General features: G+C 37.2%; 1 protein-coding gene across 10 annotated transcripts in view; it reads left to right on the top strand.

Annotated features, from left to right (window-relative positions):
- The window catches only part of SPEF2 (sperm flagellar 2), a 169,404-nt gene that overhangs the window by 79,817 nt on the left and 77,222 nt on the right, over positions 1 to 12,365 (top strand). For 9 of the 10 annotated variants that reach the window (XR_003522084.2, XR_003522088.2, XR_003522087.2 and 6 more), the window contains exons 16-19: positions 1,346 to 1,451; positions 2,511 to 2,668; positions 6,221 to 6,373; positions 9,960 to 10,034. Coding sequence is in view for 5 of the 10 variants with exons in the window: in XM_027605658.1 (XP_027461459.1) it covers positions 1,346 to 1,451; positions 2,511 to 2,668; positions 6,221 to 6,373; positions 9,960 to 10,034 (492 nt within the window). In the remaining 5 variants the exon portion in view is untranslated. The remainder of the gene's footprint in view (positions 1 to 1,345; positions 1,452 to 2,510; positions 2,669 to 6,220; positions 6,374 to 9,959; positions 10,035 to 12,365) is intronic. The other variant, XR_003522086.2, reaches the window with a different exon arrangement.

The raw sequence follows: 12,365 nt of genomic DNA, 5'->3' as shown, positions 1-12,365 counted from the left end.
GTATTTTCCTTCAAAGATGCCTACCAGTTCAAGTGTAGACTTGGAAAGAGAGACAAATATCAGCTAAGGCTGGTGTAGCTCAAGGACACAAATCGAAGTTGTTAGATGAGGGAGAGAAGCTGGAGTGTTCAACTATGCAACTCAGGTTTGCTAGAAAATAAAAAGTCAAGATAATGCAGGTAAATTTGGGAGAAAGGGTGTAGGGACTGGATGATGTTGGAAAGATTCATCAGGTATATGGGAGTGCTAGAAAGACAAATAGTAGGAGTGTAGGTCTTTAAGACTGCAGAGATGGAGCCATTCAAGATGATCCCAAAATCCAGGATGTGGACATGGTCTTGGAAAGAGAGTGTCACAAGTGGAGAGAAGGGGAAGGGAGACCCGTGCCAGGGTGGAGTTGGGGATAGAGGCATGCTGATAGATGTGCTGAAGTCCTTGACAAAGTGAGAGAGTGACCATGAAATGGTGCAGGATAGCGCCTCCTGAGAAGAGCTCCCACATTCTTCCACCACCTATCATGGACACCAGTAATCTTTAGGTATTATAAATAACCTAAAAGCATTATTCTGTATTCTAAATCACTTCATCTTTTTCTATCCTAAATGTAAACAGAGAAAACTGATTGCTATATCCTGTGAGGGTTCTCCATTTTCCTGAACAAGATTAGGTCACCCTTCAGTGTTCTCTTGCATTGACTGAATTCCTTTTAATCTAGTTCAAGGGTCTCTTCCCTCTTTATGACTTTCTATTTATTCTAAGTTCATGAGTTTTCTGGACTTTGTACCATTTAATCCTGAATAGGACTCAGTCAGAGCTGTTGAGGATGTTTTTGTTTTTGTTTTTGGTCTCTTGTGGTCAGTTTCCTTTATGTCTACCCTATAAGGAAAGATCACAGAGTCTAGAAAGAAAGGTGATTTACTTTACTGGATTGTAACATACTGTCACCAAATAATTTTTACATATGTTTTGACTTTATGGCCACCCTGTTATTTCATTCTTAATCTTTATACCATAGTGTTGATTTTCTCATTATTTCCTAGTTTGTTTTTCATGATGACCTATCACTTTTCATTCTCACCTCTTCAGAGTCAGTCCTGAGATCCTACACATTGAGACTACAGCTCCTCTTTAATGTTGTATCATATGTCATTTTCCTCAGTTTCCAAGGAAAATTTGAGTCTGATCCCAAAACTATACTCTTTCAACATGTTGTTAAATATTTTAATGAATATTGGATCAATGGCAGGATCAGATGATTTTGGATGTCTTGCATCAGTAAATTTTAGCAGTGCTACTGAAACTTTGGTTTAGCAAATTATCTAATTAAATAATTTTCATATCATAGCTGAAGCATTTTCAAGTGAAACTCATGAAGACATCACTCAACGTGTAGCTGCTGAAAACCAAGATATGGATGAGGACCAGAATTTAAGAGATCAGATTCAGCATAGGTTAGTCTAAAACTCACTGTCCTCCTTATTTCTTGCCCTTTGAACAGACTGACCATCAGTCACTTTGGAATCATCAGATATAGAAAAAAAAAGATGTATTTTCTAGCATTCAGCCTCTTACAAGTAAAACAAAACTAAATAGTTTTGATGGTGAGTGAAACATTTATGTGCTAGCTTTCATATTCAGAGCGCAAGTTATCCTAGAATGGGAAGAGGAGAATTAAATCAGGTGACACTTCCCTTTATGGTTCATTACATGGACTCCTAATTTAGCCCTCATTCAGCAAATGCCAGTGAAGATCATGATATTTTAAAGAGCTAGGCATCAGACCAGAGTATAGTTTAAAATGACTTCCATTTTGCTAAAATGATGTTATACAAAAAAAATCCCCCAAAACCAAAAAAACACCCTTCTCTTGGTTGTGCACAGTTTGCTCACTGGAACAGAAAACTTAAGAGTTAGACAATTTTATGAAACCCGGAGAAGTCTAAAAATAGGAGGTGAGCCAGAGAAAAGTAATTGTCTACATTAATTAGCTTATTAGCTACATTGAGTTTATCTATTCTCAAGGAAGACAAGAAAGTTTCAGGAATCGTTCCAAGATTATTTTTGAGTCAAGCAAGTAAGTCTGAGCTATCTACATTTACTCAGAGATTTCTTTAACTTTTGTCTCTAAGAGAAAAACAAATGACCTCAGGCTGTACCTCAAACTGTAGCTACCTTGAGAAGTGCTCTCAGAGTTCATTCTACTGTGAGTGCAGGTGATCTTCCTGTAGATTTTCACTGAGTGAACCAAACTTACACTGAAGGTTTCCTGAAATGGTGGCCTTTTCAAATCTTCTTTTACTCTCATATATTTCATAAAAATATGGCTTGATGGTTAAATAATTTCTTCTTCAAAGTAATTAATATTCCACTGCCTGTATATTTTTTGGAGTTGCTTTTTCAGTTTTAACTGTATTGGCAGCTTATTTTTTCCTTATGTGTGCCGGGTAAATCATGCCTAATGTTGCTCAACTATTTTAATCGGTATATGTTATCATACAATATTTTTGCAGGATTATAGGCTTCTTGGACAACTGGCCTTTATTGGAGCAATGGTTTACAGAGCCAGAAAATATTTTGATAAAAATCAATGCTGAAGTAGATAAAGAGTCTTTATGCCATAAAGTAAAAGAAATGTTTATGACAGAAATAATGAAAAAAGAGAATAAAGGTAATTACATTTCTTTATAATTCTGAACTTATGTAACCGAAATGGGTGGTTTTAATGAACTTAGGGAAAAATGAAAACACAATTACAAAGTTCTCTTTTTTATTTGGGTTATACTATCTACAAGTATCTTCTCTAGCTCTCTGCTGCAGATGTTTCTAGATAAGAGATTTTTCTGTTTGTTTTAATTTCATCAAAATAAGTCATCTCACTGAAAGTACTGTTTTCATGTGAAAAAAAAATAGCAGAGTTAAAATTAACCTCAGGAGTTAACCCTCCTTTTAGGATGGAAACCCTAGACAGTTTATTTTCCCCAAATCTTGATGTGATGTGAATTTACTGATTATTAACTACTTATTTTATAAGCCTTCTTTCGGAATACATCTTATCACATTAAACTATCCTGACCTCCTTCCTCCTTCATTCAACCAATAATAATTTCCCACTAGCTTTTCGTAGTATTATTGAAATTTATTATTGAAAAGGATCTTAGGCTAATACACTGCCAAAGCCAGAATTCAATGGAGAATTTTACCTTTGCAAAATGATTTGAAAAATAAATCTTTCTCTTTTGTTTATCAGTCACCCCTAATTGTATTGACAGCAGCATCTTCTTGGTATAATAAAAAAGGTCAAATAATACCACAAGGATTCTAAAACTGCCTTGATAGCATGCTGTTTCCTGTCACTACATTCATGACCTAACCACCATAATGTATCAATTAGCTGACCCCAAACTAGCACATAGGTATAAGCCATAAATACCATGAGGATCCAGGAGCACACGCTTAGGAAGACAAACTCCCACATCCAAATGTCTCCTCCCAATAATCACCCATGTGAAACTCTCAGACAAAACAAATACCAATCCATATATTATTTAAGCAGCTTAATACGTTATTTGACCGTCAGAAATTAGGTTGGAGGCTGGAGGAAACCACCCACAGTGATCTTAAGAGTCTTGGTTGGGAGGCAGAAACACCAATTCTAAGCTGTAGCTTCAAACATCTACAGGTTAGAATCAGTTTGTTTTTGCCAGCTATCAGACTCACTTCAACATTTTCCTGAAGATTTTACATTCCAATCACTAAATACATCAACAGCTCAACTGCCACTTAGTTAAGTTTACATTCACTTTACATTCCTGTTGGTTAATCACTTGAACAGGTATTTTATCATTAAAACCATAAACATTGACCTAGCCCAATGCTCTGAATTAAACCTCCCGACTAAGTTAAAATAAAAAAAAAAAAATAAAAGGATGTGGTACTTCTGTATATATTCTGAGGTAAAGAAGTGACCATTATATACTTCTAAGTAGGAAAAAGCTGGTTACATATAAAATAGTCCTGGTTTTGTTTTTAAAAGTATGTACTTTTACTAAATATACTAAATACCCTACTAAATATATATGCACAGGAAAGAATCTGGCAGTCTCCACAGTACTGGACGGTGGAGGAAGAGGGGGACAGAAACTTAATAGGCAATTTCCCTTTCTGCTTATTCGTCTAAATTGTTGGACTTTTGCAAACAATAATTCTGTGTTACTTTTATAATCAGAAAAAAAACCTTACTTTGCACTTTGAAAAAACATCTAATAGAATAAGCCTCCTTGCTTGCTGAATTGAAAAGAATCTAAGGGCAGAGGGACTACGTATAAAAAGAAATAGCCACACAAGAGTGAGGGTATTCATGGCCCGTGGTAAAGTCAGTAGTTGCTGCCATGTCCAACGAGGAGGGCTGGTGAGGCCAGGGAGGCCGGGGAGGGCCGGACAGGAAGGGTGAACCTGAATGGTGAGAGGCAAAGGGCCATACTGGCAAGAAGAGCCTACAAAAGCAAGAACCAGCCATGTCCTCCTCTCCAGGCCCCCAGGCTGATGGGCTACTCTACACTGCTCAGCCCTCTATTTAAAACTTAAAAGGCTGCCCCCCAGCACTTCTGATCCTCTTTACTCTCTTCTGTTTATTTTCTCCATAGCACTTGCCACCACCCACCCCTTCTATAAAGTAACTTACTCATCATGTTTATGGTTTGCCAACCACCGCTAAAATGCAGGCTTCAGAGGGCAGCGATTTTTCTCTTTTGTTTTCCTGACCTCTCTCTGGCAACCAGAACTGGGCCTACTGTTTTTTGTTTTGTTTTGTTTAAGATTTTATTTATTTATTTGAGACAGAGAGAGAAAGAGAGAGAGAGAGAGAGCACATGAGAGGGGGGAGGGTCAGAGGGAGAAGCAGACTCCCTGCCAAGCAGGGAGTCCAATGTGGGACTCGATCCAGGGACTCCAGGATCATGACCTGAGCTGAAGGCAGTTGCTTAACCAACTGAGCCACCCAGGCGCCCCCCCCTACTGTTGTTTTTACTACTTATTAACAGTAGTGGTCGGAGTTTGATCTCATTGTTAGGACCCATCCTTTCCTTTGAGGCACAATTCAAGTCCAATAAATAGTCTCTGCTTGAGATAAAGAATTATTAAGAAGACTTGAGTACTATGCACTAATCTATGTACTTTGCATGCATTTACTCCCAGAAGTCTGGAAGGCTTTCCCCTTCTGTCTCATTCCCACCCCCAAGGCTTCAGTCACTTTGTTCTTCACCTTCTCTTCATGCGTTCTTTACCTTGGTTTTCCACTGTTAATTTTGAAGTAATCCTTTATTTTCCTATTCCACTACATTAACTACATTTAGATTGTTACTTTTACATTTGGCATCCCTTGTCAACAAGCCTTTCTACCTGCTACACATGATAAGGAAAATCTGTGTCCTAAGATGGCCGACTGAGCCAGTGAGAGAGTCCCAGTCCTTGCCCCAGGGCTCTTCCGTGTTCTTATCCCTGCTCTGCTTCCCGCACGCACCCATCCAGGTCCTCCTCCCTGCCCCGCTTCAAGCACGTGCCAAAAGTGCCAAGTATATGGAAGTAGAAGTGTATAAATTGCTCCTTTTGTTTGTGCTCAGGGCTCAGACCTTTGGAGAACACTCTCCTCTGAGCCCGCTGGCGTTAAATAAACCTCCTACCCTCCAAGATCTCCGAGTGCCGCTTGGTTCTTCTTTTGGGCGATCCAGTCCAGGTTCCATAACACACACACACACACACACACACACACACACACATATCATCATCATCATCATCATCATTATCCACAAAGTAAACAACATAAGAGACTCTTAATCTCAGGAAACAAACTGAGGGTAGCTGGAGTGGTGGGGGGTGGGAGGGATGGGGTGATGGGGGGATGGACATTGGGGAGGGTATGTGCTATGGTGAGCGCTGTGAATTGTGTAAGACTGATGAATCACAGAGCGTACCCCTGAAACAAATAATACATTATATGTTAATAAAAAAAAAAAAGAAAAGAAAACAACGTTTCTAACCAGGCAGAGAAGGCTTCAAATCCTAGGTTTAAGGACTGGATGATTTAAGGGAAGGCCTTAAAACATGAATTTAAACTTAAATCAGTATGGGCAATTTTATATTAATTTAGGCTTATCTTGGTTCAAGTAAAATAGCAGGTGTCTAGAGTCTCTAATAAAGGTCCATTTTTCTTATCTTTTCAAAGTTAAAAAGAAATTAGAAGAAAAGGAAGCTGAGAAAAAAGAAGAAGTCCCCCTGGCTGAGCCTCGGCCTACTCCTCCCCCACCTCCTCTTGAGCCAGAAAAGGAGAAGGAAACCCCTTCAAAAACTCCTCCAGCAAAAGGGAAACCATCATCAGGTGATTGACAGAATAATTTATAATCCTGTTTTCCAGTTTTTTATCTTCACTTAGAAAAGAATTATAAATCGCAGTACCAATGCCCTTATTTAGATTCAGACTTTGAGCAACTTCAGTGGTATGGTGAGGTGCTCAGACAGAAGTGGGAAAGTCCTCAGTAGCTAAGAGCATGGAGGGAAAGTGGAGTCCTCCTACCCAGTTCTTCTGATTAGAATAAGGCCATGGGCGAGACTAGGGAGGGCACAGAGAATAACCAGAAGGAACTCAGAGCAGATCAAAAGGACAGATGTGTGTTTGCTGAACGGTAGACTGATGTTTTTTGTAGAGTGAGAACATTTTCAGAAAATGAGAGTTAGTACAGCCAGTTGTTCATAAGAATAAGGGAACAAATCAACAGCATTCATCAGGGTCTAGAATTCATATGTAACTTCATCGTCTGTGGGAGTATATGTGATAATAAAATGATAGAAATGAGCATCCGGCTTCTCAGGAAATGTATATGTCTGTAATTTATAATATATACGGATAAAGAGTTTGTGTAGGGTGTATTTTTTTAGCTTAAGTTCTTTCTACATCTTTAACCACGAAGGGCCATTAACTTAAGTGGTAGACAATAAATATAATGACCAAAGTGAAGTGCTCACCCGTTGCAATGCACGATATTGGTAGAATGTTAGTACCAGTTTGGTGCTTTGTATAGGAAACAAATGTGGCTCTCAGGTCTAGTTTTAGCTTTGTAAGTAGCTGGCTGTGCATTACACAAGTCGACCCAGGAATCCTTGATCTTGTGTCAGCATTGTATTTTTAAACTCCAGAATCTTTGTGCTTCGTGGACATTTGAGAAGGATGTGAATTTTTTAGTTGAATTTATTTATATTAAACAAATAAATTTAAAGACTTAAGTAACATACATTATGTTCTATTAAAGACCATTGTATTCCAATAAAATGGGGTTTAACTAAAGGCAAAACACACAAATTCTAAAGAAATGTTTTTTTATCATATGAACAATAAAGAACAAAGCCATAAATTAAATATATATGCCCTTTTCCCACTACCTCATTAGGAATTAAAAATAAATTCAGAGGTCTGGAGGAAAAATAGAAATCTGTTTAGAACTGGGGAGAACAGTTTTCACAGTGGCTCGAGTAGCCTAGACTTATCCAATATAGTCCTTTAACCTCTGACCATGACTGCCCTACTGCGACCTCCCCCTTGGTCCGCTCAAAATCTGGGTGACCTGTGTACCTGAGCCATTCCCCGAAACCAATCTCTGGTGTTTCTGGTTGTAACACAGTTCAGTCTTTAAGTTTCTGAAGTTTGCTCGCAATTTTAAAATTGTATTCTTGAATACTGTGCATGGGAGAATAATAAAGCTATTGTTGCTTAAAGGAGTGCTTGCATCTGTCTCTTTTTTTCACCAAGGACAGGCCTACTGCCTGATCTTTAAAAACTTATCCAAGTGTTAATCTCCAGAGGCCTAATTACTGCCTTCCAACAACAATGCCTTAATGGAAAGAGATCTCTGTGCTCGTGGGCATCGAGGGGGCAGTAGAGCGAGGCAGTGAAAGGGGCGACTGCCCTTACAGCTCAGGGAAGCTTAGTGAAGCAATTTTAGAGGGGAAAGTTCCTGGCAGGTTTATTTTTATATAAATAATTAACAATTTTTTTCAAATGAAACGTTTTCAGAAATGAAAGCCTGAGGCTTCTGAACATGTCCATCTCAAACACCCAACTACAATCTTTAGAAGTTGAGATGAAAAGAGGAATTTCTGGGGCACCTGGGTGGCTCAGTCATTAAGCATCTGCCTTTAGCTCAGGTCATGGTCCCAGGGTCCTGGGATGGAGCCCCGCATCAGGCTCCCTGCTCCGCGGGAAGCCTGCTTCTCCCTCTCCCGCCCCCCCTGCTTGTGTCCCCTCCCTCACTGTGTCTCTCTCTGTCAAATAAATGAATAAAATCTTTAAAAAAAAAGAAGAATCATTTACCAAAAATTTTTTTAAAAAATCAGGGTAGAAACAGTGAAGAAGGAGGCATAGGGCACTGAGTACAAACAGTCATTTTGTCCCCATATGGTTCTGCATTGTATATAGTTCTACATTTTGTATCTGCTTCAAATGAACTTGGGATAAAATCTGAAGGAGTTCACAGTTACATTCTATTAAAGGGTCTATTATCAAATCCACTACCAAACTTCAGAATTTAATTTAAAACTTAAGCTGTCAGTGTGACAGAATATAATAGTACTATATCCATGCTGATATTTAAAAATATTTTTTGAGATTTCAGAATCTATTTTAGAACTGATTTAAAAAAAAACGGGTAGAGTAGATGTTGCCCCAGCCGAAATTAGACTTGCCCACAATGCTTTATAAATTCAGTGTCCTTTATAAATTCAGATATCTCTATCTATAACTTCTATTCTCTGTTGCCTTGTTTAGAGCTAGTTTAGAGCTAAATAGTTGGTTACCCAAAGTATTGTTATTACAGGAAGTAGGAGCTTATCTAAACTTTATTGTTATTATTATTATTAGGCTTATTTCTAAAAAAGCAACTAGTTCAAATATTTGGTTTTTATTTTTTTGTTTGTTTGTTTACTTATTTTTGAGTTTGGCAGTTGGCTATTTGGATACTTAAAAGTCTTTTTATAGAGGCTGACCAAGTTTCAAGGTTAATCCTTTTCTATGTCTTCTTTCTATGAAGTCTTGGTTTTTGTACCTGAGAAGTTTAAATATGGCATGTGCTATACATTTACACATTCTTATAATTATCACTTCTAAATATAAATAGTAGATCAGATAGGGTCTCTCCATCATAGGCATTTAAATTGTCCCATATGTCCATCCTTCCAATGAAGAATAAACTGTAGCCCAGGGCAAAGGGTAGATAATGATTGAACTTGTTTGGTGAATAATGTGGAATATAGGGAATTTTTTCCAGGAACTAATTGATTATTTGGGATGCCTTATTGACCTTTAGATGATCAGTTTCCTGTTTTCCCCCTTCCAGTATAGTTTTGAACAGGAGTTCAAGGAATCCAAGATAACCATATCCAAACCATCCTTTACATTGCAAGTTATAGTCAATGCAAAATGGAAATGTAGAAATTACAAGGCGTGAGGTCAGGAAAAGCTCAAGGATGCATCATCTCAAAACAGTGTGGTTATTCAGCTCTTCCTCAAGGTGTTTTGGCATCATTCTTATTACAGATTTAGTTGTCTTATTGTATAAGGATCATTTAGTTGAAATAAATAAAAATAGAGCCATATGCTTCAAATGAACTTGTAACTGACTTTTAAAACTCTGCAGGTTATATTGCACTGAAGAGTTTACGATCAAGTCCACTACCAAATATTGATACTAAACTTAGGACTAAACTTCTCAGTGTGACAAATCAAATAACACTATCAGGGCTGTCATTCAAGAAGTTTTAATCCAGTCTGTCTGCAGGTTAATTTTAGCTCAAATGAAGATGTCACAAATATAACTGTTTATCTGTGAGAAATAGCATTTGACTGTGTATGAGTAATATAGCCCAGAATATTAAAGAAAATCATCAATAATGTTTATGTCTTGAATTTTGTTTAGAGTCCTTGCATGGTAAGCAAGAATCTCTTCAGGAAGGAAAAGGGAAGAAAGGTGACACTTCACTCAAAAGAAAAGGTACTGCAGATAAAGATAGATATGGTTCAGTGTAATTCTGCATTTCCCAGCTGCCTCAGGGAAGAGAGCCAGATCTGTTAGTTGTATACACTGAATGTTTTTGTTGTATACACTGAATCTTTGGCAAGGCCTTATAAACCATAAGCCCTTGCCAAAGAAGATAACCTCAGTCGTTTTGTAGCCTGGATTTTAGCAAAGGTCCTACTAAGAAAAGTGATGCTTGTGGGGAATAATTTAGAGATATCTAGTATACAGAATATCCATTCATCGTAGAAATTATAGGTGTTATCCTTGGGCTAAGCTATGCCATCAGAAAGCTATGCACTGAACCATATTTTCCTGAGCTCTCATCAAATTGCCTTCACTGATATGCACTTCGGTATAAAGTCCTCAACTCCCTTCACAGTATAACGTAGCAGTGGAGGTGAAACTTTCATTATACCAATAATAACCTCATATTTTATTTTCTGAGGGGATAGTATGCCCACTACATCATTTAATGGCCCGTGTATGAAATCCTAGGTGAGAAATTTCATTCAGAATCAAGGGACAGGAAACCCTTCCTCTGAGTGGTTAGATAATTAGCACATCTAAATGATGATACTTCCTTTTCTATTTTGGCTGACCAGAAGTTCAGAACCAAACTAGTGCCCATATCCATGCAAGGGTACCTAGATCTCAATATCTGCTTTCCAATACCTCCTCCCAGTTTTGACCTTCCACTTTAAGTTGTACTTGTCCTCACCCTAATTTCATGTAATTTTTTTTCTATTTTTTTAACTGTTTCTGTGAAATAAAGGGGGTAAAATTTTTAAGTAATTGATAGTTGACAGAAGAAAATCCTAGACTCTTAACAGCATCTTAGTTAGATTTATGTTGAAGCTGCTATAATAACCAATTAAAGATTGAAATGCAGTTATAAATATATACAGTTGGCTTTTTCAGGGTATATTCAAATGGGGTTGTCATGTGTACCTTTTCTTAACTTTTCATTATAAATTGCCAAATACAGTTGCAAGCCAAGAGTGTGCAAGTTCACAAAATGATGGGAAGAAAGGATCTTTATTTTGCCATTTAAAAATACATAACCATGATCCCAAAGAGAATTTCATCCTTCTCTAATTATGTAACATGATATATAACTTGAGCCACCTGATGAGTTAACACTGAGATATAAATTTTAGCCAAAATGTTAAGGGCTATAATTTATGCTCAGCTCTACCCATTTACTAATAGGAGAATAATTTTCTCATTTACAGTATTTATTCCTTGCTTTCTCATTGTGATCAATAAAAGCAAATGAAGGATCATCATAGAATCTTCAAAAATAAAAATTAAAAAAAAACAAATCAAATGTACTATGCACATTAGTTACCAAATCAAGTTAAATACAATAATGCACATGCTTTAAGAGCCTCCTTATTTAAAAGTATACACACCCCAAACAAACCATAAGCAAATACAAGTTCAACCAGTAAAATATATACATTGGAGTCATACAGTTAGCTCAATTTAAGTAACTAAGAACTTTCAAACATTTTTTGCTTTTATTTTACTGCATTTCTGTTGTGTTTAATAATATTTGAAATAAGTGAATTTGCAATCATGATTTAGAAGTCTTTCTGTTACATAGAAATGCTGTTTTTTGGCATGTGTCATAGGTTTCCTCATTAAAAGGAAGTTATGATTTTAATTCTTAGTATTTAAAATTAACATCATTGGAGGTGAACACAACTGATTGATTATCCGTTTATCTCATGGGTCATATGATACCATTATAATGAGATCATCTCTTCTGATTTAAGGAGCTATCTCCTTTTTTCTTTCTTCAAACTTACATTTGTTTCCTGCTGTTGACATCTTTGACTCCGTCCTATGCTTCTCTGCATAATAGATCAGTCTCTACCCTCCTTCTCCCAAATCTTGACACTGAAATGCCTTTTGCCAAGTGTATTTTGGTGTTCTTAAATCATTTCTTATTCTCTTCAACCCATTTGCCATTGCCCCACGTTATCGATTCATAAAACACAGCTTTTCAACCCCATGACCTTACCTACCACTTGTTAATTAGGGGCTGAATGAAGAAAGTTTTCCCTAATCAACTAATTGCTGATAATACTGAGTTAGGCCAAGTTAAAAAAGTTTTTAATGCAGGATTTTAAAAAATATGTCAATATGCATCTCTAAGGAAGTGGGAAATACAATATGTAATATCCCCAAATATTTTGGCTGCAGAATTCTTTCTTGGAAGAGTATCTACTGGGGCTAGAGTTTTATGGAACAAACATCAGGGAATGATGTTGTCTCTAGTTCCACTGGCCTGCCCACGTA

This window comes from Zalophus californianus, chromosome 5, assembly GCF_009762305.2.
Source record: "Zalophus californianus isolate mZalCal1 chromosome 5, mZalCal1.pri.v2, whole genome shotgun sequence".
NCBI lineage: Eukaryota > Metazoa > Chordata > Mammalia > Carnivora > Otariidae > Zalophus > Zalophus californianus.
This window is presented reverse-complemented; position numbering and strand designations above follow the sequence as displayed.